Here is a 26,797-nt window from a genome sequence, read left to right as displayed (position 1 = left end):
GTTCCAGGAGTACAAAATACTGACATTACCAAGTTTGTACATCCTGGAAATTGCAAAATACGTAAGAACTCATTTGGATTAATTCTCGACCTACGGGGACGCCCACAATCGTAACACTAGGCAGAGACATAAGTTGCGACCACCCCCGACTCCCTTCGGCCGCGTACGCAACCAGAGCTTCGTAACCAGATGCGATCGAAGACTATTTCTGCCTTGTACGAAACCGGTTGCGATCAAAAACTAATTTCGTCTTACCCGTAACCAGTTACGATCGAACACTTCTCGTTCTTATACGAAACCAATGTCTGGGCCATCTAGCTATAGGTTTTTTTTTCAAATATTTTGTCATGATACTCATGATAATTTCTTATCCTGAATGTCAGTGCTCCACGTCTCTTAAGCTAGTGTCTTTTAAGGAACAAGGTTACATTGTATTTGCCAACAAAGTATTTGAATATTATCAACTGGTACAATTTTTGTGTTCTGATTTTTGACTAGATATATAACGTGTACAGTACTTATACTGTATAGCAAGGTGTATAAATATAATCTTAGCTGACTTTATCAACGGTCGAAAGGTTTCGTACAACAAAGAAAAGTGTTCGATCGTAACTGATTACTAGTAAGACGGAATTAGTTTTTGATCGCAACCGGTTTCGTACAAGGCAGAAATCGTTTTCGATCGCATCTGGTTACGAAGCTCTGGTTGCGTACGCGGCCGAAGGGCCCCGACTAGACTGGCAAAAAAAAAAAATGCTGCACTCAATCGGCCCAAAGGTGTGTAATACCGGATGACATTAGAGGCGCATGTAATAGTCGATCATTCGAGAACAAGCTAAAGGCAATGCTAATTTCCGGTGGATGATTTCTTTCGGCCCTCTGAGACCACCTGATTGCTTGCCCAAGCTCCAAGAAAATAGGAGGTATATAGGTATAATAATAACATAGTTATATATTGCATGTTATAAAATAAGTTACTGTTTATATTAGTCTTTTTATCGATTGAAAATAAAAACATTATATCAAATGCAAGGATAAAAAATAGTCGGTATAATTTGAATTAAAATAAATTAATTTTTTTGTTTGGCTCAAGATAATGATGTACCCTAGATAAGTAATGTTTAATTAGATAAATAATGATATGTGTAATCCCATTAGCTGTAAAGTGTTGACATGTAAAATACCTATATTTAATCAATAAATATTTGATTGATTGATTGATCGACAAACATGTCCGATGACACTCTGCAAAGATTTGTGCAATTAGATTCCGCTAAGTTAGACGAGATAGAGTGCGTCTATGGAGGTACGTGCGTAGACAAGACACATCCTATGCCTGAAATTCATTAGTACAAGAAGGACCCGAACCGCGACATCATTACTCATGTGTTTCTTTTAATGAATATCTGGAGCGAATTGTTTACGGAGCTAGAGAGCGAGACGAAATGACCAGGAATTCTCCTAATGTGCCCTTTACCTGTCCTTACTTTACCTCCGGAATATTTTGAATTCAAGTCCAGTTGCATGTTAAGATCAAAGAAGAAACGCTCAGTTGAGAACTAGGCAAGTCAGTTATGCGCACATGAAAGAGTTCTAAGTCAGACTGAGACACAAGTCATAGAAGACGTAGCTAGTGCAGCTTAGTACACAAAGATGAACAAAGGTAAAAAGAAGAACAATTCAAGTACTTACAACACATAGTCTATTACTATCTTGTATACTAAATTGAAAGCAATAAACATATACTTGCTTTACTATAAAGTATGTCTTTTTTTATTCCATCCTTTCAATTTTTTTTACAAAATTTTAGGTCTACTTGGGTGGCTTACAAGTTGATACATATTTTGTTTGATATCTTGCAAACAAAAAAACTATCAAAGTTACAAGAAATCAAACAAAAAATTAACTTGTAAACCGCCCAAGTAGACCTATTATTATGTAGTACGAAAGTACCTACACATACGGATGCATTATGTACATGTGCACGCACACATACATAGCTAGTTTCGGATACAAAATAGAGATAGCGCTTCGAAATTAGTTTACTTAAAATGCTTCAAGAGGGTTCTCTTTTCCTATATACTTACTTTACTCTTTGATCTAATACACGTCAGTAGCGCCATCTGATGAACATGAATGCACTAGCCCCTTTAAAAGCTTCTTATATGTGAGCGCGTTAAGTTACGTTAAGTAGGTGGCGCTAAACGAAAAAAAATATAATACCTGTGTTGTAGCACTTTTAAGACTGTTGGTTTAACTATTTAAATTATTTCGCTTAATTGTTTTTTTTCTGGTGATCTAATGTAATTGGCTTTGTATTTTAAACAAAGGTAAACATCCGCTTTAGGATTATAACTTCTTTTTAATGGTAATGAGCTCTCAACTTGCGAAATCATATTATCATATTTACCAGTTAAAATATATTTCCCACCATCGTTTCGACTACAACAAAAAAATAATTTGCTTCAAATTTGCTTAGTTTTGGACCCCTGTTTATTCTATTAAGAGTTAAATGAGACACTTTACCCCAGTTTACACTATTCTCTCCTTGAACTTGCAGTTTATCTTTATCTGTGGCATGTCTATACACCTTTTGCCATGTAGACGCGGCATTACACAACTCATCAGAGAAAGTACTTTTTGAATGTGGAAACACCGGCGGCCCGCCACGTTTCGCCAGTCTTGTTAGTTGTTCACTCGTCAGTAATTTCTTAGCTTCTTAACCATTTACGTGTGATCCAGATAATAACTTAAAATGAGTGCTCCAGCACCAGCTCCTGTTCAAAAAATAGGGATAGTAAAGCAGGTATGTAATTGTGTACATTTTCATTATTGAACTTGCTATGCCTCGTGCCGATTTCATAGTTTGCCTTGTTGGCACACAGGTTCACCTTTAATTCTAGAAAGATGGGCACGGGAACTAAAAAAGTATACTTTAATTCAATGCACTTCCTTTCGGTCTTTATTCGGATTCTTTTAATGCATTATTTGCCACCTTTGCCAGCTGGCATGTTGCGCGTACCGATTGTCAAAATGTATCGAGAATTTCCACTCTTCCTCAGAATAGACTATTGTAAATGAGAATGTGGTCTATTTATACTTTAGGTATTATCAGGAGACACTATCGTAATAAGAAAGCAGCCGAGAGGCGGGCCTCCTCCAGAGAAAGTGATAGCCCTGTCGGGCATCACGGCGCCCAAACTCGCTCGCCAGCGCACTGCCAACAAGTGAGTACGCAACGTGTGCGCCCTTCACGCTTCCCCTGCTTGTTTCCCTTATTTCCCTCCTCAGTTATATTGTGGTCAAAGTACAAAGAAAGCAGGATTTAAAGGCATTTGTAATGTTTTGCTAGCAAATGTGTTATATTATTTTTGTTAATGAGGGTATTTATGTGCTGATTAAACCAAACGAATTTCTTTTTAGATATAAATTTGTAATGTTTTGCTAGCAAATGTGTTATATTATTTTTGTTAATGAGGGTATTTATGTGCTGATTAAACCAAACGAATTTCTTTTTAGATATAAATTTGTAATGTTTTGCTAGCAAATGTGTTATATTATTTTTGTTAATGAGGGTATTTATGTGCTGATTAAACCAAACGAATTTCTTTTTAGATATAAATTTGTAATGTTTTGCTAGCAAATGTGTTATATTATTTTTGTTAATGAGGGTATTTATGTGCTGATTAAACCAAACAAATTTCTTTTTAGATATAATAGTAGAAGATTTCTAATATGAAAACACCAGCTTTTTCATAAACACACCAGTTTTTATTAATGCATTGTGCATACTAAACAGACTATTCTTTATACAATATGTAGCAGTAATGTTGTGATGTAAATAACACCATTATTTTAGACACACTTAATTTTTCTATAATATTTCACATTACATTTAAGTTTAGGTACTCTTTAATGCACTTCAATTTAAGAAAACAGTACAAGTCAAAAGTGTAATTAGATTCGTCTTGATCACGGGAGTGTCATAGGATGTTTTTTTGGGGGTAACTAAAAAGATATAAATAATAAATTTAATTATTATAAAAAAAAAAACCCGACGCTAAAAAGAGATAAACAAGCCCCACAAGAATATTGTTGTTGATGCTAAGTATCGCAGGCGGGGACCAACTTGACCGCCACCAATGAAAATACCTACCTAAGTAAGATTCTGCTAAAAGGTGAACTTAACAACCAACAACCAAAATGACTATAAGTAACCCTCTGTTGGTCCCCTTTGTACAGAATCTTTTAATTGAATAACACTTTTTAAAAATCAGTAACTTATGATTATAGTAAGTTACTCATGAAAGCAAAAGAATGTAAATGATTTACCGTGACTTCTTTTTAAGTGTTTTTCAATAAATAGATGCATCAAAATAGCTTACCTTCTTAATAATGCAAAAAAAACGTATTATAGGCAAATCAATTAATCCATCAATCAACCTTTATGTCCCGATTTCTCTTTAGGTGATAACGGATACCTTTACTTTTAAATTCATAACAATTATTTTTCCAAGGAATGTTAGCAGTATAACTATCGAAGTGTCGCCTTGCATTCACACTAAATCTTACATCTTAAAATGTTATTAACTTTGTCAACTAAATAAAATGTATAATATATATTACTAACCATGATCCTGATATAAAATACCGGTTAGTTTGTATGAATAGAATACTTATTCCATTTAGTATTCAACCTATACATATATCTTATTTTTCATAGGGCCGGCACTAAATAAAATTCAATATATGTACCTACTAAAGTATGATGAAATAGCCTTTATTTCAGACAAGTATTTTGTAAGTACATTTTGTTGTTAAAGCACCAGCTATTTGCGGACTCGCGTTGCCACACCCATGCTGGAGAACGTGATCTCCTATACAGGCTGGTTAAATGTTACAATTTGTATTTTAATGAAATTGACATTTTCAAGATGTCTGACAATGTGTATAAGAAGAATGTGATTCAGTTGCTTTAAACAAAACATTACTAAAAGTCGCCCTGGTGGACCTTGCCGTTTTTACTCGCTCCTTAAAATGTATCTATACAAAACTACTTCTGCTAACTCGATAATTAATTTGTTACTGTATCTATAAACCTGTGTTGTAACCGTAGCTGTGTTAGTTTTAGTTTTATATCCTTTATATTGTTACCTAGCGCTATATATTGTAGATTTATCAGTAGGTAATCTAGTAATCTGTGAACGATGTTGTTGGTCTCACACTTCATTATTTTTTGTATTTTATTTTTGTGTCTAAACCTGTGTTACTGTTTTTTGTCCCGAATAAAAAGAAAAAAAAACTAATTTCCATCTGTATGCCTTTTGTAGGCAAAGGCCTCTTCTAACTCTTTCCATTTATCTCCATCCCTTGCTATTGTAGTCCAGCAACCTCCTGCTGCACTCTTAATATCATCATCCCATCTTCTTGTTGGCCTGCCTAAGTAAACAAGTGCTTAATAGTCTGTATCATAATATTCATTGCTTAAATACTTAATTACTTATATTTTAAAACATTTACAATTATTAAAATTAATATGAAGAATACTTATAAGCTACCATAAATAAATCTATTTTTATTTTCTAGTGATGTGGAGTCAAAAGACGAACCTTTTGCATGGGAGGCGCGCGAGTTTTTAAGAAAGAAGTTGGTTGGAAAAGAAGTGGTTTTTACATCTGAAAAACCTAATAACTCTACAACTAGAGAGTATGGGTCTATGTGGACAGGGAAAGACACCACTAAAGATGAGAATGTGACTGAAGCTTTACTTGCTGAAGGATTGGCAAAGGTCAGAGAAGGTGGGAGAAATATCCCTCAGCTGAAGCGGCTTGTCGAAATTGAAGATATTGCCAAATCACAAGGCAAAGGCATTTGGGGCTCTGATATCAATGTGAGTTTAGTCCTGCACATGGGATATAATATTGTTTGTCCACTGACTGTTATTGTTACACGGCAAATCCAAAAGGAAAAATGTTATGGTTTTAGAAATCTTGTGTAATGAAATAAAATAACATAATATAATGTTTGAAATGTTTCAGGGGCATGTCCGAGATATCAAATGGACCATTGACAACCCGAAGCAGTTTGTAAACAAGTACAATGGGCAACCCATCAAGGCCATCATTGAGTATGTCCGTGATGGCTCCACTGTCAGGTTATGCTTGCTGCCTGACTTCCATCAGATCACCTTAATGCTGTCTGGAATTAGAGTAAGTTCAATATTAACCTTTCATTGAGTGTGGTTTTAAAAATGGTGGGTGTATGCAGGTCAGGTAAAAGTAACAAATTGATTTGCTAGTCTAATGCCCCATTGAACTTAAAGAAACAGGCTGTTGCATACTTGTACCTTTTTCATTTAGCTTTTGGATCGCTATTACCCCAAGCAAATATGTCAAGGAAATAATAAAACACAGGTAAATAATATTGTAGTTAATAAATCTGTTGATATCCTTCCATAATAATCCATAATAAAAAAAAACATATTTTTTTAGTGTCCTGCAGTAAAACAAGACGGCGATTCAGAGCCCTATGCAGAAGAAGCTCGTTTCTTCCTAGAGTCTCGACTTCTACAGAAAGATGTGGAAGTGATTCTGGAGTCTGTGAACAACAACAACTTCGTTGGTACTATTCTGCACCCGCAGGGCAACATCGCCGAGGCTCTGCTGCGACAGGGCTTCGCGAGATGTGTTGACTGGTCACTTGCCGTTATGAAATCAGGTTTGTCTGAAATAATACTTATTTCGTACTCTACAAAGTGAAATGGATGGAAAAGAAATTCAAAGTGATACAGCACGCGCCATGGCCCTTGGGGCTAACTTAACTTTCATATGCCGAAATCTTGTTGATTGTCTTGTCCATTGTCATATGTTTTATTCGAAATGAAGTGTCAGTTGCAAACAATTTTGACAAATCTTGCATGGTACTTGATATCGAATGATATGGCACTCGATCGAAGTAAAAAAAACTACGGATGCGTGAGATGCGAGAAAAAAGTTATCATTTACGGCCATTAGACGTTTAGTAGTTTGTATGGATGTAGATAAAGCAGTGTCGACTGTACATAATTAGGCATTAAAATACTCGTGAGATCCATTTATGAAACTCATTTCATTCTGTTCATAAACTCACACTCGTATTTTAATGCCTTTTATTATGTAGCAGTCTCAAGTACTATTTCTTAAATATGTGTATTGCTTATGCGGCGAGGCTAACAACTATGCTATGCGAATGTAACCTTGCAACAAAATGTTGTAAAATGTCACATAAAATTAGCAGTGACACCCATTAAAGTAGATAACACTCACAGATAAGTAACATATTAAACTGATAATCAGGTGCATCGACGCTGCGAGCTGCCGAGCGCGCCGCCAAGGAGGCCAAGCTTCGCATGTGGACCAACTATGTGAGCAACGCGCCCGTCATCGCCGCCAAGGACAAGGAGTTCACGGCCACCGTACTCGAGGTGGTCAACGGCGACGCGCTCGTTGTCAAGCTGCCCAACAACACCTCCAAGAAGATATTCCTGGCCAGCATCAGGCCGCCGCGCGAAAAGTAAGTTCACCAGCCTCCCCTCACATAGCAGTTTACCTTGTACTGCTACCTAATTGTTTAAAAACATTCATTTTAGGAACAGCCCAGATGAAGAGGGTAAGCCATCAATCAGACCGAAAGGTTTCAAGCCGCTGTATGATATCCCCTGGATGTTCGAAGCTCGTGAATTTTTGCGAAAGAAGCTCATTGGCAAGAAAGTAACCGTCACAGTAGATTACATTCAGCCGGCCAAGGATAACTTCCCTGAAAAAACATGTTGCACTGTTCAAGCTAGTGGAATGTAAGTACACTTATTCAAAATATTTGTAATGCTTATTTATGGCTATGGAATAGTCAATTTTACTTATGTCACTCATTTTCAAACAGGAACATTGCAGAAGCTCTAGTTAGTAAAGGCTACGCAACAGTGGTGAGGTACAGCAAAGACAACGACCAGAGAAGCTCCCACTACGACAAACTACTCGAAGCGGAACTTAAAGCTCAGAAGGCAGGAATCGGCATTTACGCTAAAAAGGACATCCCGGCTCATCGCATACAAGACACGAGTGGAGACTCTGCAAAAGCTAAAAAATTCTTGCCATTCCTAAAGAGAGCCCAAAAAACAGAGGCCACAGTCGAATTCGTGGCGAGCGGTTCCAGAATGAGAATCTACATTCCTAAAGAATCTGTTCTAGTGACATTCCTACTGGCCGGAATCAACTGCCCGCGCGGCGCGCGGCCCACGGCGAGCGGTGGTATGCAGGAGGCCGAGCCCTTCGGCGAGGAGGCGCTGCTCTATACCAAGGAGAAGTGTCTGCAGCACGACGTCGTCGTCACCATCGAGGAGATGGACAAGGCTGGCAACTTCATCGGCTGGCTGTGGGTGGACAACGAGAACCTGTCCGTGTCGCTCGTCGAACACGGCCTGGCCTCTATGCACCACACCGCCGAGACCTCCGAGTTCGCTCGCGCCATTAAGACCGCCGAGGAGAATGCCATCAAAAAACGAATCGGTATCTGGAAAGATTATGTTGAAGTAGAGAAGGAAATAGAAAAGGAGAAGAATGCTCCAGTTCAGGACAGAACCGTGAAATACGACAAAGTGATCATCACCGAAATTACGCCAGAAGGCCACTTTTACGCACAAAATATTGAAAATGGTGCAAAACTGGAAGCTTTGATGGAGAAAATTCACCAAGAGTTCAAAGCAAATGCGCCATTACCAGGGTCACTCATACCGAAGAGGGGTCAAGTTTGTGCGGCGCTATTTTCTCTAGATAACCAGTGGTACAGAGCCAAAGTAGAAAAGATCACTGAAGACAAAAAGGTTCATATATTCTACATTGATTATGGAAACAGAGAGGTAAGTTTAATCAGTGATATTTAATTTTTTTTTTGTATAATACATACTCTACCTAAATATATTTAATTCAACTGATAGTTATTCAATTTATCTTATATACACTGTACAAGAGGTAAACGAGGAGTAGCATGAACAATAAGATACGAGTATATACAATATATATATATGCGAGGCGAGGTATGCTGGGCAAGACTTGTGGAGTTGCACCGTGTTATTTGTAAAATGTTCTTATTTGGGAATTTTTATATTTTCTACCGAGCTACAGTGAATTGTCGATTGTGATTGCTGCTAAGGTGTGACGGTTGCAGGTGGTAAACTACTCCCGGCTCGCGAACCTGCCCGCGGGCACGGAGTCGGAGCCGCCGTACGCGACCGAGTACTCGCTGTGCTGTGTCAAGTTCCCGGCCGACCCCGACGACCGGCTGGAGGCCGTGACCGCCTTCTCCATGGACACGCTCAACAAGAAGCTGCTGCTCAACGTGGAGGCACGCGGCGCGCCCGCCGCCGTCACGCTCGTCGACCCCGCCACCAACCTTGACGTCGGCAAGGTATGCTCCAGGGAACATCTTTTCGTGCGTTTACTTACACTAATATTTAACAATATGCGACCTCTTCTATACTAACCCGAGGGCCACTACGCGCGCGCTGAGAGTACGTTTTGGGAGCCGAGGCGTAAAAAAAGAAAAGCAACGCGAATAGTTGGGCAAAAAAACTTAAACCATTTTTTTAACAAGCAGAATACGACATAATATATTTTTAGATACGTCTGTGAGCTGTACTAAATTATTTCCTGTAATATTAAAAAAAAAAACTGAAATACTTAATTATGCAATCATAACAATGAGTTTCAATAAATAATTAATATGAATATTATCTACCAACATTATAAAAGCGAATTTAAAAATTAAAATAAGAGCCGGCAGTGTAATAAATTATTTAAGCGAAAACTTTTCTAAAAGGTAAATCAAAATGATAACAAACCTTAAAGCTTCAAATCCCTATCAAATGAGTAGAGTCACAGTCTAAGCCGTCTAAACAGGGTAATCGTGCGGTGTGCGAGGGGCGAGGGCCGAATCGCGCGCACCCGAGCTGCATACATCGCCATTGTTAGAAGCTCGGTACTACTTATATACAAAGCTGCCCATATTGTTTTATCCAGCTGTCCTTTTAGGCAGTTGTGTAAAAGTCTGTGACAACCCTATTGTGTTCTTGTGCGGTGAGAGTCAGAATGGCGGGTGTACCTAAATAAAGTGTAAAGTTATCACCAAAAAACATTTTATGATCTATGATCCCGCAATCATTGATAAATTCTATAAAAAAAAAATGCATTATAATATGAGCCAATTTATTTGTGGTTATCAAGTTTTACTCATTTTACATTTTGCTTGCTATTATACTTTTTGCAGGCGCTATAATTTTTCACCTTTAGAGTAACCAAGTTAAAAGAAGTTTAAAACGCATTTTATGAAATTAATCGGTACATAGCTGAGGATTGATTATGTAGCTTAAGGTAATTTTGCACTTAAGCATAAGGAGTAAGGACCCTTTTTCATTAAACTTGGACAACAATTTTAACATAGAAATACTTAACGTATACGAGTAAAACTAAGCTAAAATGACACGTATATTCCTACATTTTATTATTACGCATAAAAGAAAAACAATATAATGTTGAAGTATTTTACAAAAACGTTCATATTTCCGTAACTAGAAATGAGCATAAGGACCCTTTTCTCATGGCCACAATGGGTTGTTTCGTTGTAGCAAGACGATAGAAAAACATATAATAGTTAAACTTAAATATTCCTTTGTAAAACTTATGTACCTATGTACTTTAACTGACCGAAGCGTTAGCGAAGGTCTACATTTTGATTAAGGCAATCTGGTTTTGATGTCTCGATGTTTTCCTGTACAGGTTGCAATTCTCAACTGAATCTTGTGAAATTTTGGGATCTTTTATCTTGCTTAAAATATATAATTCATGTGTGTTGATTGCCAAAATTTCAACTACGTGTTTTATCAAACCTACTCGTTGGATGACAGTCAAAAATTTGCGTGTCACTGAAAAGTACCCTAAGCTGAAGTACAGACTTGTCGGAGACCTAAATACTGGTGATAAAATAACGTTCTAATAAAGTAGGTTCATACAAAATTAACAATTGTACCTATTTTTAACCGACTTCAAGATGTCAAAAGGAGGAGGTTGTCAATTCAGGTGTATGTTTTTTTTTAATGTTTGTTACTAACTCCGTCATTTCTGGACCGATTTCGAAAATTATTTTTTTGATTGAATCTATATATATACAGATTGGTCCCGTTTTTGTCAAAACTTAGTTCTGATGGTGGGATCCATGAGGAATCGAGGGAACTGTTCAAATGTGAAAGGCATACATATAGTGATTTTTATATTTTCATCACCAAATCAAGCATTTACATTTAATAAGTGACATTTGGTGAAGTGGAACTGCTGATGCTGATCAGAATGGAACTCTTCAACGACGCATAGTTCCCGCTTGGCGATTCGTCGTTTTCCTTATGTTTGTTAGACAAATTAGGTTTTCGAGACAAATTTTTGTCAAGCTGTCGAGATCTGATGGTAGAATCTATGAGGAATCAAGGGAACTCTTCAATATCATATCGTCGGGGATAGTGCAATACCGCGTAAATAACAAATGCAGTAAGGTACCTTATTACCTTGTACATTGTTTGAATTTTCTAACTCTTTCGACTTTGTTAGTTACGCGGTATTGCACTATCCCCGACGATATAGTGATTTTTGTATTTTCATCAACAAATCAAACATTTCCATTAAAAAAAAGTGACATTTGATGAAGTGGAACTGCTGATGCTGATCAGAATGGAACTCTTCAACGACGCATAGTTCCCGCTTGGCGATATGTCATCCTCTTTAAGTTTGTGAGGCAAATTAGGTTTTCAAGATACATTTTTGTCAAGCACAAATGTTAAAGGCAATAGTGATTTTTGTATTTTCCAGTATAATCCAGCATTTACATTTAATGAAGTGGGACTGCTGATGATGATCAGAATAGAACTCTTCAACGACGCATAGTTCACGATTGGCGATTTGTCCTCATCGCTGTGTTTGTTAAGTAAATTAGATTTCCAAGACATTTTTTAATATAATATAATAATCTTTCTTTCATCGGTCTCCCTTATTGAAGTCGGTTTTTTTTCTTAAAAATTATATAATCGAATTTTTACTCTCTTTTGTAAAGAAAGATACCGTCGTCGCCGCAGGCATATTCTTCGGTGTGCACTAGGGCTTCCAAATACCGGACTACTCATAATACTGAAACTGTCTTCATCAATACCGGGATCCCGGTATTAAATACGAATTGCTTAATAAAATAAAGTTTTATTAAAAAGGGGAATTAAAAAGGCTCACTGTAAAACCAGATATATCCTAAATAAAAGCTTTTTAGTAAAACGATAAAGGTTCATCCAGACGGGAATAATTTTTGGCCATTCTAAATAAATTGTCTGACCAAATCAGGAGGTATGGATGTAAAAACACACAGACGTTAATATGCACATTTGGGGACATTTTTTAAAACTACGAGCCATCGAATTCACCGTAAATCTTTAATTGGTGATTGTATTGTGTACAGCCAGCATCAAAAGTAGCGGATCAAACAAGGTTTCAAAAGTATCTACCATTCTGTAACAGCTTAACAAAAAGTGATAGTTCTATATGTAGAACAATTAAGACTATAAAAAATATACTTTTGAACGTAAATTTGAGAGATTTGTCTATATTTGGAAAAGTTATCAGAAATATGAGGTACTTTTGGCGCGTTGTTTCATCCGCTACTATTGATGCTGACTGTACGTGTGAGATTGACGCCAATTTCTTTTCTGATCAAAGTGGTCAATTTTGTCATACCGTCAGGACTGGCCTTAAACATTCAATGTTGCCATCTGCAATAATTGCCAATTCTCTCCACTGACTCCAGGTTGAATAAAAAAATTTTCCCAACTTGTTGACTTCACCAGTCACAGTTTTTAGTCGAACTTTACCAACCAGCCAAAATTTTTTTTCAAATTTCTTCCATCCATCCACCACCAACCACCAAATATTTATCTAACGCATAGGCAACGATCCTGTTTCAATAATAAAATGAGGGCTAGATGCCAGTTAGATGCGTGTGACGTGTAGTAAGCTTCTTGATACAGCCGAATGTGACCATTCTAACGGATATAAAGGGTTATTCTGCACATTATCCTTGTTTTTGAAAATACCGGGATCCCGGCATATTACATTTAAAAATACAGGCATTGAAAAATGCTTTTAAAAAGACGGGATCCCGGTATTGGAAGCACTAGTCTGCACTTCGCAAAGAAATGAGGCGGCAGTCTAAAGCCTTTAAGTAACTGTTAAAGTGTGTGTGATGGTAAAATATACAAAACTCCTCGCTGCGTTCGAATGTTATCATTTTGTAATGTTACTAGTTTTTTTTACTCCTTTTATTAGCAAGAGGCTTTCGCTTCGTAAAACAGACTAACATAATGTACCTACGAAATGTAATTGTTGCGTTTTATTCCAGAACCTGATAAAGGAGGGCCTAGTGTTATTGGACGCCGTGCGCGACCGACGACTGGCGACCCTGGTGAGCGAGTACCGCGCGGCGCAGGAGCACGCCAAGAGCTCGCGGCTCAACCTGTGGCAGCACGGTGACATTACCGAGGACGACGCCGTGGAGTTCGGCGCGCGCCGCTAGCGCCCCGTCTACCGGTTCCTACACACACCTCTAACGTACCGACAGGATTCACCAACCCACACGGCTGGACGCTATAAACGATCTAAACTTTCTTCTTTGCGCAACTGCCTTGGTATTTCACGGAACTGTAAGACGATCAATTAAAGTTGTGAACATTAACCTCCTGGGCACAACTGGGTATTTTTATAACTTTTATAAACATAATGAAGTAGGTCTACTATGAAATAGGTCTTATTCTGTAATTTATTAAATGCGGCAATGTAGTCAGAAATAATCCTTCTCTATATTGAAAAAGGAATTAATCTGTAAATATACATTTTATTTATTTATCCTTTTTGAAGTAAATTAAATAACATGAATATTTTTATAATTATATCACATAAATAAAGTTTTTTTTTAATATACTATCAGTGTCTAAAATCAGATTAAAGGAAAGTCATGTCGCAATGGGAACACTCAGGAGGTTAACTGGCGATATGAACGGAAGTAGCATCAACCGCGCGATGTGCGCAGGCGCCCACCGCCGCGGACGCCTCGCTGTTAGCCCCTTTTTAATCTTACACTACAGACATCGCTCTGTTGATCTTGAGCAAAATACCTTATAGATTTTAAATCCAGATGTATATACATATATATTTCTGCCAAGCGAGAGTACGACATAATAAAATTAAATTGATGTAATGATATATTACCTTAATGTCAACTAATAAGTCATACTCATAATACTATTGTAAATTATAAGTGTTATCAGCAAATCGTACGTATTTTATTTACGTCAAAGTTATATTATTTATTTACATGCTCATAATTGATTATAAAGAAATAAATGAACTGATACTAATTTAGTGTTATTTTAAAATAAAATTGTGCTTTAATGTGGACAATACACGTCACCCAATGGGTACTTGCAAGTTGGGTCTACATTGAGGTTAAATTACGTCGTTGTACTGATCAAGCTATTGTAATTATTTGAGCTATTATTACATAGAAAACTGTTATCTGTCAACATAAGTGTATTTTCTCTTGGAATTTCATGTCAGTTTGATTGTAGACAAGGACCCTGCAATAAGCACCTTATCACCCATTTCGAAAAATATAGCATTTTTAATGTTACCGAGTAAGTCTTCCTTGAAAACGGTAAATGTTTAAAATTGATGTATTTGCATAATAAGTATTAAATATGTAATAAATGATGTTTGCAGTGATAATGGCGGAGTAAATTATATTGAAGTAGTTAGTGCAATGCAGGCGCCCGCGCGGCTGATCTCTGCCATCTCTGGCGACGGCCTGACAGCGACACCGGACTAAACGGTACATTCATCGCGCTTAGTACCTATCTTTATTAATTTTTCAAGGTAAATTTTGTCAACGTTGTTTTTATTTAGTATAGTTTACAAACTGTTCACTCAAGTCTGAACTACATAATATACCTTTATTATTTTACTGAATCATGTTTTTTTCTTGAATATATGAAAGAATTATTAACTTTGTATTGCGTACTTATAAACGTATTGTAAACCTACCTCTCCATTTGAGATTTTTATAAGGTAGGAGATACTTTGTTTACATATTATGTATTTAAGTACCATACGGTGCGTGGATTGTTAAAAGGACTTGGTATATTAAAATAAATAATTTAGGAAAAAACGTTATTTTATTACCTAATGGGTACTGTTGTAAATGTATCGCAATAATCTAAAGCAAATTATTTCGGTTTCGTCCCCACGTGACCCCCGCCGTACAGGAAGCAGGGACAGATGGGAATAATTCATATGAATGCACCTATGCCCATCTGTTCCCGGTGTGGACAAATGGGAATACACCAACCCTACAAATGTAGTGCCCCCTTCCCTCTAACTTTTCAGCCGAGCGTCCAAAACAAATGGTACAAAAAAAACAAGAAATTAGTACGTAAAGCTGAATGAACTATTCACTATTTATTTTTAACATAATCAGTTGAGCCCAAAGAAATAGTATTAATTAACCTCATTATTATATTCCATGGTTGAGAAATTCATTCATCAAAATACAGTGACGACTGCAATTCCGTACTGTTATCGTATTTTACGCACCAAGGCGATCTATTCGTGAGCCGAAACGGCGCAGTGTGATCTTGTCTCGTAATGCCATTTCCATTTTTAAATGGTTGTGTCAAAAAGGGTGTATAAACTGTTACATAAAAAATACATTGATGAGATAACATAACATCGGTAAGTCATTACAGATTACATTAATTTCTTGCTTAAGACTTGTAAGCGATCACTTTATTTCATTATGCGCATTTTGCGTACGTCGTCGCACGTACAGTCAAGTGCAAAAATATGGGTCCACGCAACTTACTCAAAAATATGTCCCATAGCTCGTAATTCATCGACTTAAGAGCTATGGGACATATTTTTGAGCAACTTGTGTGCACCCATATTTTTACACATGATTGTACAAGCAACACACCCATTAAAATAGACTGCGCTCTCACCTCCATCTCAAAACGTGGCTAGCGAGCTAGCTCGAGGGAGACCTGCTAGAGTAAAGACCAAACTAACTCGGCTGCGATTTCGATAGTGTTATTTTATACGTCATAATTTCATAGAAGTCTGATTTTTCAAATAACACTTGCACAGTCTGTGTTATAAAAGAGTTAATATTGCACGGCAAAATCTATAATATTGAAATTTATTTTAACAAAAATAGTAGCTTGTCTCGTTTAGCGGTGGCAACATTCATTCACTTATTCGTCGTCCTAAAGAAAGAAATGGTCAAAGGTCCCCCTTGAGCTATTTTTGCAGTGCAGTCTACTTTAATATCACACAATATACAATAGATGGCGATGGTGCTGTTTGGGTTATTCCCACTAGTTATCACCAAGTTGTTACCAGTGGTAACTACTGGGATTTTTTTTCCCACCTTTTACCACTGGTAACTACTGGGAAAAAAATTCCCACTAGTTACCACCAAAATTTGGTTAGCATTCAATACTAATAAAACAGTATAAATATAGAGTTCCTTAATCAATAATGAATTAAACGTCGAATTAATTATAAGTTAATTAGTTATTCGTTTCATTGAGCGATAACTGTTTCAGTAAAGTGCCTTAAAAGTGATAAAAAAAAATCGGTTTTTGACTGATTTGTTTGTTGGTTCGTGTAATTGTGACGTATATTTATTGAAAAGGACTTTATTGTCGATGGCGCTTACGCCATTATCAACGATGCTCCTATACAAATACAACGCTGCGCTACGCAGTGTGGCGTAAGCGTCCTTGACAAAAGATCCAGGTTTCATAGATAACGTCACAATTAGCTCAATTTACAATTAATAAGATATTTTTTTATACTACGTCGGTGGCAAACAAGCATGCCTGCCTGATGGTAGGCAGTCTCCGTAGCCCGTAGATTAATGCTCTCATGCTCTCGAAACTAATGGCAAAAAGGAAATAACTTATAATCTATAGTTAATACCATACCATACATGTTGTAGAACTGTTATCGCCAACTGCTGCGCGAGCTCGGCGGACGTGTTGGCCGCTCAGACCAACCAGTATATACGCGTATCTCTGGCGAGCTCTCTCTATTAATGTCTTAGTCACGTTACACTGGTCTTTGCGACAGCTCAGTCCACCCGCGCTCGCGCGATGATAATTTCACTGTACACCGAACTTTTAATCGCTACGCGCCGATATCAATGTTGTTTGTTTAAAAAAAAATCTATTTTTTTTAAGAGAGCATTTATCTTATTAATAGGGTTGTTTCCATCTACAAATCTTAGGGCAGAATTGTATCCCAATAAATCCTTTTGGATTATAAGAACATGTTAAACTACTTTTATAATGACCATATTTTTGTAAATATTGAATTTAAAACATCTTTTGGCACACGTCACGTGACCAAACTCGAAACGTCATTGAAGATTCTGATGACGTCACAACTCTCGGATTGACACTGTTGATAGTTAGGCGGTAAACAACGAATGACAAATGTCAGTTGACAGTTCGTATCTTCTACGTGTGTACGTAGTTATGTGTCGAACCGTAAACTGTGACGTCACACAATTTACAACGAGCGTTTTGGGCGCCAAAGCATATGTCAAAATATATTTTGTTAATTTAACATATTTAAATCCGTTTTTAGTATAAAAGTTGATTTTAGGGCAACTTTTAGTTAATATAGAACGTAATACAAGCGTTTCAAAAAATTGCAAACAACCCTATTGTAAATTGACCTAATTGGGACGTTATCTATGAAACCGGGGTCTTTTGTCAAGGGCGTTTACGCCACACTGCGTAGCGCAGCTTTTATATTTGTATAGGAGCATCGCATTGATAATGGCGTAAGCTCCATCGACAATAAAGTCCCTTTCAAATAACGTCACAATTATACGAACGAACAAACAAATCAGTCAAAGACCGATTTTATTTATCACTTTTAAGGCAATTTACTGAAACGGTCATCGACTTATAATGAAACGAATACGTTTAATTAATTATTGATAAAGGAACTCCATATTTATACTGTTTTTATTAGTATTTAATGCTAACCAAATTTTGGTGGTAACTACTGGGAATTTTTAACCCACCTTTTACAAGTGGTAACTACTGGGAAAAAAAATCCCACCTTTTACCAGTGGTAACTACTGGGGAAAAAAATCCCAGCCGTTACCACCAAACCAAGTTGGTGGTAACTAGTGGGATTTTTTTCCCAGTAGTTACCAGTGGTAAAAGGTGGGTTAAAAATTCCCAGTAGTTACCACTGGTAACAACTTGGTGGTAACTAGTGGGTATAACCCTGCTGTTTTACTCACACGTAGAAGGTTCAATGGAAATTAGACTTAAGACCACACAATACATAATACAAATCTTATTGTAGCCAAGCCTTCTTGTCTGTAGCTGGCCCTAATCTAACAACTTCTTACCAGGTGGAAACAGATACGGAAATGTGGAAATCCCTCAGCCTAAATGGTTTCATTTTTAGTCGAAGCGAACGCGGTGTTCCTTTTGGGTCCCCCAAGCTTTCCATGCAGCGAAATCTATTTATGCAACATACGTTCTTATGTGATATGGGCGAAGTGCGTGGTATTTGAGATCTAACAACGGTTAGTTTATAAACCTTGTTTTAATTTCCCAGTCTAGTGAGTCAAGTCTAACAAGCCCTAGATAATTGGTTGTCTTAATTCGTCATTCAGACATTTGTTTTTGTTAGAAAGGAACAAAATTTGACAGTTTTGCTAAGTTTTTAGGGTGTCGTACCAAAAAGGAACCCTTATGGTGCGATTCTTGTCCGTCTGTCACATCGCTAAATATCTCGAGAACCACTTAAGCTATCAATTTGGAATAGTTATGAACAACGCTAACCCAGACACATTGAAAATATATTTATTTTTATTAACTATGGAAAATGAAAAAGAGGGAGCAAAATTTCAAGGTCAAGTGAAACATACTTTTTTCATCGTGAAAAAAAATTGACTTACGAGGAAAATGTGAAAAAACATACTATAAATTAAGGATAAAAATTAATCAGATCTCTATCTAGATAACTTTTTTTTTAGTTAACCGAAAACATTTCTGAATTCCGTTTGCGGTTTAACTAACTTTACGTGTATTCTGAATGTGTGAAATTTATAATATAAATCGGTTCACATGATAGAGAATTATCATCGAAAAACCAACATACGTGCATTACATCGCGCAAATTGGTTAGGCAATTTGCCGATAGGTGGCACTGTACACGATTATACTTATTATAGGTACTTCTGATCAAAAATATTTCGCCTTTATTCACGAGATAATTCAAAGTTTGTACGGAACCCTCAGTGCGCGAGTAAAACGAACTCGCACTTGACCAGTTTTTATTTTAATAAGGGGTTAGTGTCTGGGACAGTGTTGGCCGAACGTTAATTAGAATTGACCATTAACTGTTACAAATTGAGCCGTAAACTGTAACGGACGGTTCAGTGTGTGATGATTAAAGGTCTAATTAAAGTTCGGCCTACACTGGTCTGGATAGAAAACAACTTAAAGACTACTAGCCGCCAGGTAAAGTAAGAGCGCTAAGCACGAAGAATATCGCATATTGACCCGCCTTTTCGTATCTCTATCGCACTCGCATAATTATATTGCTGTCCCGCTCGCACAGAGTTATAGGAACAGACGGATTAATGTACGAAATTCTTCATGCTTTGCGTCCTAGCTTTAGGGGTTACGTGCAGTGTGCGTGATTTTTGTGCGTTTCTACCATAAAATTGCTTATACATACACATTTCACGGGAACTAATGGCATGCAGGTGCGCTAAAACCGAGTAATAACAGTTGCAGTAATAAATTAGGAGTAGCGTGTTCGATGGTGTGGACGCTACTTTACGTCTACTGGCGCCCGCACTGTGGCATTGATTGCCGGCATGTCGCTGTCCGCCGCTCGGCGGGTCGCGTGCGATAGAGATAGGAAATGGCGTGTCAATGTACGTAATTCTTCGTGCTTAGCATACTTACTTTAGAAAAGATCACATTTTTGCTACATCGAGTACGACCATACCTTTCGAGCTCTCCCACAGTGCACTTCACATTTGAATTTAAGCAGATTGATAGACAAATGCACCAATGCACAATTAACCAAACTTATGTATGTTGATAACTGATTTCTTCAATTCGCTAATGCGAGACACTGACAGTGATATCGTAGTTATTTGTATTATGATTATATAAGACAATAACTATAAGAAATAAATTTATTGCTTCTCCAAATTAAATGACAAGCTTGCGTTTATTATTGCTTTTCAATTGCAAAACTTGTGCTACAAATTACAATTTCTATAATTACGTACAACATCTAGGAGTGTAGGTACCATGCGCCCTACACACTTTAAACGGGTCATCTATTTTTTTTTAAAGACCTTCTTGAACTGCTACAAAACACCACATGTATGTGCTCTTGTCGATGGGTGATTGGCAGTGATAATTAACTTTCTGTACAATAATAATAAGATGATATAAAAAATAATTTACATGTTAGCATAATATGTGCAAATTGAGGTAAAAGTACTTTTTTGTACACATTATATATTATCACTCAGTCAACTCACTATACTGTGTGCACTAAGTTGTGTCCCGTCACATTGTTATCATAAGCATCGTTGTCTTCGCCGTCGAGAAGTGGTCCGAGACTAGCTGGCAACATCGGAACATTGACCAGAAACTGCTGGATGGAAGAGTAGTAGTCTCTGCAGGTCCAGGTGTTGTCGTGGCCGCCGCCCGGCATCACAGTCAGCTTCTTGCAGATGGCTCCACACCTCATGTACAGCTGATTTGCCATTTCAGGTGGCACTAGACTGTCATTGGAGCCACAAATTACTAATGTGGGTGCTAGTACTTGAGCAATTTTGTTCACTGACATGTACTGAAAAAGACAATAGTAAGGTTTACTATTACTACTTAATATAACCAAAAATACGTTGACGAACAATTTTTAGAACTTTTTCCTTGTTAAACGTTTCTTACATATTGAAAATTATAATCACTTAACTAGAAATAAACAAATTAAGTTAAAAATAGTCTCCTTCCTTGTTTAACCGAGTATAACTTACGGCAAAGGGAGCAAAGTATACAATTTTACTTGCGAAACACAATTTGCTCGTTATACCTATATTTATGAGCGATTAATTGTGTATTAGGTATAAAATCTCGAGTACCTACATAAATGCATAATATACTATTTTGGGAAACTAATATTGTGACATTCTTGCAATCAAAAATCCAAGTGCACGGCATGTACACAGTGTTCCAGTCACAATGAGCTCCCATTCCCGTGGAGAGTCCTTGACTCCGCCCCGGTACGCCAGGTGAGAGTACCCATGGTAGCTCATCCACTTCTCAGTAAGATATATTACTGCATGCGTGTATATTATGGTATCCATCCATCATATTGCATAACGAGAAAGTATTCGTGTTGTAACTAAGTAAATACCATTTTGGCTATTTCCGTTCGCAATGAATTCGCTTAGGTGCTTTCACCGTTTTATTTTTAAAAGATACGAGACAGATACATAAATACACAAAAACACTTTAGTGAAATTTATAAACAATATGCACCAGTAAAAATGCATCGTATCTTTAGGCCACTGTAGTAAACAAGACTACTTCTAACTGTAATAGAGGTAGATAAGCATGCTAAAAGTCATTTAAGGCTGCACCTTCCCCTTATTACTCTGGAAATAATTGGAACCCTCATCGCAACAAACAACCAAATGTCAGACTAACATCCACATGAAAGAATATTAAAGACAATAAGCACGAGAATTTCGTACATGAACCGGCCTGTTCCTTCTTATCTTGATGGATATCTTTCGATATCTCCCAGGCGGGAGGTGAGTGGCCGTATCCGCCTTTCGGCTGCGACGGCCGTCGCGGGTCGTTCCCTTCCCTACCGATGTTGGGCGGTCAATCCTCATCGTTTTGTGGACGATGTGGCTACTGGTGTTGGACAACTCATCGCTACCGATCGTTACCCAACCACACGACCCCTAATTAAAGCAAGAAATATTACTTTTCTAATCCGCGAGAAAATAACGTGTTAGTCAGTCAGTGCTAACCCGTTATACTTACTTGCGTATTTTTACATGAAATTAATATTCCCACCCTCCCACCGCAAAAATAAATACGCAAATAAAAAAAAACAACCCACCACCAAAAGTACAAAACTCAACACGTGTTTCGCCTTTCTACGAGGCATCCTCAGATGCTGGAGATGTTGACGGTCTGACACCCGATAATTGAAATAATATTATATTGATATTGAGTAATATTTCTTGCTTTAATTAGCATGGATTTCCGCAAAGTAACACCTGATTCTATTAATTACACGACCCCTAGCCTGGTGATACCGTTTGAACGGAGCCGCGGTGGAGGCGGCCAGTAGCCTAGCTGGCGTGTACGGCGCTTCTTATCTTTATCGCACGCGCATTATTATATTGCTGTCCTGTCCTGCTCGCACAGTGGCATTGACCACCGGCAATAGGCGGGACAGCATTATAATAACGCGCGTGCGATAAAGATAGGAAGGAACAGGCGATTTACGAAATTCTTCATTCTTAAAGCATCCATACTTTACGAGTTTACAATGAACCTGATCTCACCTTGTTCTTGTAACATATCAGTGGTAGTATCTTCAAACACCTCCACTTGAGAATGATCTGAGCCATATCAGGTATGCTCGTGAATGTATTCTCCACAACTAAAGCCCAGATCTTATTTCTATTCTCCAACCTGGAAGCTAAGTCTATAGCCACTGCTCCACCTGTTAAAACAAGACGGAACAATTAATGGTCATTAGACTTGAAGCATTTAAAGGTTATAAAGTTATAACAAGTTATAACCTTTAACATACCTAATGACCTGCCAAACAAAACAATCTTTGAGCGATCAATGTCCGTTCTGTGCATAATGTAGTCAAGTGCAGATTGAGCATCTATGTAGAGACCCCTTTCTGATGGCGTGCCTTCTGATAAACCATAACCTCTATACTCCACCATCATTATATTTATTTTTAATTTGTGATAAAATCCGGAAACATTAGACAGCCTGTGGACAACAAGTGTTATGTAAATTATAATTGTTCTTCATTCTTTTACTAACTCTCATATAATATGAGCTACTTTCAAATATCTCTCACATCTTCAACAGATGGAGCATAATAAGACCAGTAATGGGTTGCACACATTGGTGCTCCCATATACAAGGATTGGAATACTTATAGTAATAATAATATATAATGGGGGATTGACTTATTTAAAATACTGTTCCATTTCTTTTGAAGTTAAGTTATTGCTGTAAGCATAATATCCCTGCTAGTTTAGTATAATAGTGCAACCATTGATTTCAGTTGCTGACACATTCACAAATATAAACATATAAAACAGTAACATTGGCTACTAGTGTAAGAGCCAAGCAAGCAGTGCTGCTCACAGCATAGCAGGTTTCAACTACGAGTATGTTAATTGAATAATTATAAATCCTACACTTTGTATGAATCACTTAATATTGTACTTGCTTAATTCATATTTTATAATATAAAGCCAAAAAAAGTAAAGCTCTGATTATTCTATAAGATATGTATATGTTATTATTACTGCCAATTGACAATTCTTCCATTTGCATGGACAAAAAGATATATGCCTCAGTTAAGTGGTAATCATATTAACCCTGCTCATAGAGTATGGTGGTTATGATTATGTTGTTTAGCACTGTGTATCATCATGCATCACATTCATCTATTAACACATTCACTGCCAAGAACATAATTGTGTTAATCTTGAACTGGAAACAGGAGCACCTGGCACCGAAAGTGTTAATCCAGCCAGCTAGCTGAGGGTTGAAGCCAGTAAACATGACTAACCTTCTATTGCCCAAAGCTTGCTAATGTTCATCACCTCTCGCACTTCCATACTTGCCTTGTAAGATACAGTTGTGTAGCATCTACTAATCTAGCCGTGGGCGAAGTCATATCTGCTAGGTCCTTTTGTTTCAATATATATGCATTGAATGTGCATTCCCAAGGTAATAAAAAGATTTGGTTCCCACAGGGCCCCTTATTTGAGAGGCCGTTGCCTATGGCCACTTTGCCCACGCTTAGCTATGTCACTGGTAATATACATTGGTATGATCTATGAATAATTTTAAATGAGAGTAGTTACCTCTGGCCCATGTTACCAGCATTCCCATGAAAAAATATCATTGTTGGTATATGGTTACTATTAGTTGGTTGTTTAATAAGGTATATGTGAATTTTTAATTTATCCTTGTTGTTTATTTTAATATTTTCATGAGGTAACTTAAAGTTGCTAGGTTGAAGGATGAACATTCTGGATTCCGGTGGATCATTTGGATAATATAACAAAAGGTCTTGAGCATTGTACAAGATTCCTGAAACATGAACACAATTCTAACTATAAATCCTAACCATAACTTATCAGAGTACTTTCAACTTACTAAAAGTATTTGTTTATATTACAGGGTAGGAAAAGAGGAGAGGTCTTTACCCAGCAGCGGAACACTTAATTCGGCTAAAAAAGTCATTTTAAAAATAATGGTGGTTTAACTGTCTCTGAGTCTCCAAAACTAGATACCATTGAGAAGAAGTTCGTTCAAAGCATAAATTAATGTATTAATATTAGACAGCGGTCAATACTCACCAGACAGACCTACCATAAAGACACAAAATGCAATCAAATATCCATATAGGAAAAATACTATAATACTGGATATTAAAGTTAACGTTGACACATCCCAAAGTCTGTACAATATAACCCAAAAAATATGATACATTCTAACACTTAACGGGCACGACATTAAGAATAAGGAAATAATGTTTTATTATGCTTTTTAGATTATTGATAATATATCATAACATAACGTAATCTCACAGTTACTACTATTAAAGTGTAAGCTATAAATAAAATTCATTCTGAATTTGATAAAGCATTTTGGAATTATGAAAAGGTTACATGCGAAAGTTGAGAGACCGAAACTATAAACTAAAAAATGTTTTGTGATGGGCAATGTATTGTATGGTCATTGGTCGCACAGTTGACATATGCATTATGACAAATTGTGTTGCCAGGTGTGCGGAAGAGAATTATCGTATTTGAGTATACAAATTATCGTACCGTTGAGAAAATTATCGTACGTCTATCAAAAAGACAGTACCCCAAAAATGGTTGTTAAATAAGCCTTACTTTCCAATATATAATCAAAGAAAACACAATTTTCGTCTAATTTGCGCAAACATAAGTTTTATACTTATTTGTATATTTTTGTGACAGATCCGAACGGTTTACAGAAAATTTCGACAATTTTGACTTACACCATGGAGCCGAATACCCAATATGTGCTAATTTTAGCCTATTTCTGTGGGAAAGTGTCATTTTTTTTCACATACTAGACTTGTGTGGCATTGTCCAAGGGGTGAAATTATCGTACTTTTGCGTACGATAAAGCTCTTTGGAACGTACATCATACCGGAGCCCTAATTACCGTACATATGCGACAATTATCGTACGCCTGGCAACACTGCAAAAATTGACAAATGGGCTTAGGGTGCGTTCACCGCAATTTTCACTGAAAAATAAAGCTGCGTCTCCCCGTATTATCCTTCTTGTAATGGGAAAAAATAAAAATAATAATAATAAAAAGAAAAACAAAACCAAAACAACCAATCAACTGAAAAGAACAAAATATTTTTTTCTCAAACATGCAATGAAATATTGATATCACAGTTCTTCATATCACTGCGGATTTACATTAGCGGTTCGTCTCGAGTCTCTGAATACGTAGCTCGTCAGCTCCACGAGCTAATTAGACACTCTCGAGTCTCGTCTCATGTCTCGGGCTCGGCCACAGCTCCTAAGCTCGTCGAGCTAATTAATTTTAAACCCAAGTGGGTACGGCATAAGGTTTGTAACCGTATGAAAATCCGAACCCGTAAACAGCAAGCGTGCATCGCCCGGAAGCCGAACCACGAGCCCACCGTTTACATACCTACAAAATTGCAAGCCTAGGCCGGGAAGTTTTTTTTTAATTTCCATTTCACATATATTTTTAACAGAGCATCATGGCGTTCAGCCATTTAAAAAAAAATATAGCCGCTTAAACAACTTTGTCAATAGAAAAGGCGCAAAATTTAATTTTTCTATGGGACCCCAACCAAAATAGGTCTCAGGATCAATCAAGCAAAAACCGAATACCTTCACATGAAACGGTACAAAAACACGCGAGTTCGCCGTGACAGCCTTCATGTGGAGGGTACCGTCTATCAGGGTGTTGACAAGTTCCGCTACCTCGGATGTACAGTCACCGATACAAACACCCCGGAGGAGATTGCACTCCGCATTCAAAACGCACTACGATGTAGTGCAGCCCTCCATAAAGTGTTGGTGTCCAGGCTTCTCAGTAAAAGTACAAAATTAAGAATCTATAAAACCGTCATTCGGCCTATTCTTATGTACGGCTGTGAGACCTGGACACTAACTCAAAAAGAGGAAAGTCAGCTCCTGATAGCGGAAAGAAAAGTGCTCAGGAAGATCCTGGGACCTGTCCGAAGTGACGACGGCTCCTGGAGGATCCGGAAAAATGCCGAGATCGAGGAGTTGGTGGCTGAGCCCAATATCATCGGCGTAACTAAAT

The 26,797-nt window shown here is 37.3% G+C and overlaps 2 protein-coding genes across 2 annotated transcripts; one reads left to right on the top strand and one right to left on the bottom strand.

Annotated features, from left to right (window-relative positions):
- Positions 1–2,636: 2,636 nt before the first annotated feature.
- LOC133517088 (staphylococcal nuclease domain-containing protein 1) lies at positions 2,637–15,279 on the top strand. Its single transcript, XM_061850235.1, has 10 exons — positions 2,637–2,806; positions 3,106–3,227; positions 5,587–5,890; positions 6,039–6,209; positions 6,492–6,717; positions 7,335–7,551; positions 7,628–7,831; positions 7,918–8,893; positions 9,202–9,441; positions 13,459–15,279. The coding sequence occupies exons 1-10, from the start codon at positions 2,756–2,758 to the stop codon at positions 13,630–13,632; spliced, it is 2,685 nt and encodes an 894-aa protein (XP_061706219.1). The 5' UTR covers positions 2,637–2,755; the 3' UTR covers positions 13,633–15,279.
- Positions 15,280–20,335: 5,056 nt separating this feature from the next.
- LOC133517109 (protein ABHD13) lies at positions 20,336–25,419 on the bottom strand. The gene is made up of 5 exons (XM_061850268.1): positions 24,808–25,419; positions 24,310–24,538; positions 23,004–23,197; positions 22,753–22,913; positions 20,336–21,017 (listed from the first exon to the last, which is right to left on the bottom strand). The coding sequence occupies exons 1-5, from the start codon at positions 24,962–24,964 to the stop codon at positions 20,703–20,705; spliced, it is 1,056 nt and encodes a 351-aa protein (XP_061706252.1). The 5' UTR covers positions 24,965–25,419; the 3' UTR covers positions 20,336–20,702.
- Between the last annotated feature and the right edge of the window lie 1,378 nt (positions 25,420–26,797).

Source organism: Cydia pomonella, chromosome 1 (assembly GCF_033807575.1).
Source record: "Cydia pomonella isolate Wapato2018A chromosome 1, ilCydPomo1, whole genome shotgun sequence".
In the NCBI taxonomy this organism is placed as follows: domain Eukaryota; kingdom Metazoa; phylum Arthropoda; class Insecta; order Lepidoptera; family Tortricidae; genus Cydia; species Cydia pomonella.
This window is presented reverse-complemented; position numbering and strand designations above follow the sequence as displayed.

What these genes read in the sequence shown, in the direction of transcription:
- LOC133517088 (XM_061850235.1), top strand. Translation starts at nt 2,756, where the DNA reads ATGAGTGCTCCAGCACCAGCTCCTGTTCAAAAAATAGGGATAGTAAAG. An exon ending in ACTTGCCGTTATGAAATCAG is followed by an intron (nt 6,718 to 7,334) that starts GTTTGTCTGAAA and finishes ACTGATAATCAG; the next exon opens with GTGCATCGACGCTGCGAGCT. An exon ending in CCAACCTTGACGTCGGCAAG is followed by an intron (nt 9,442 to 13,458) that starts GTATGCTCCAGG and finishes GTTTTATTCCAG; the next exon opens with AACCTGATAAAGGAGGGCCT.
- LOC133517109 (XM_061850268.1), bottom strand. Translation starts at nt 24,964, where the DNA reads ATGTCGTGCCCGTTAAGTGTTAGAATGTATCATATTTTTTGGGTTATA. An exon ending in TTTGTTTGGCAGGTCATTAG is followed by an intron (nt 22,914 to 23,003) that starts GTATGTTAAAGG and finishes TTGTTTTAACAG; the next exon opens with GTGGAGCAGTGGCTATAGAC. An exon ending in TGATATGTTACAAGAACAAG is followed by an intron (nt 21,018 to 22,752) that starts GTGAGATCAGGT and finishes TGTCTTTTTCAG; the next exon opens with TACATGTCAGTGAACAAAAT.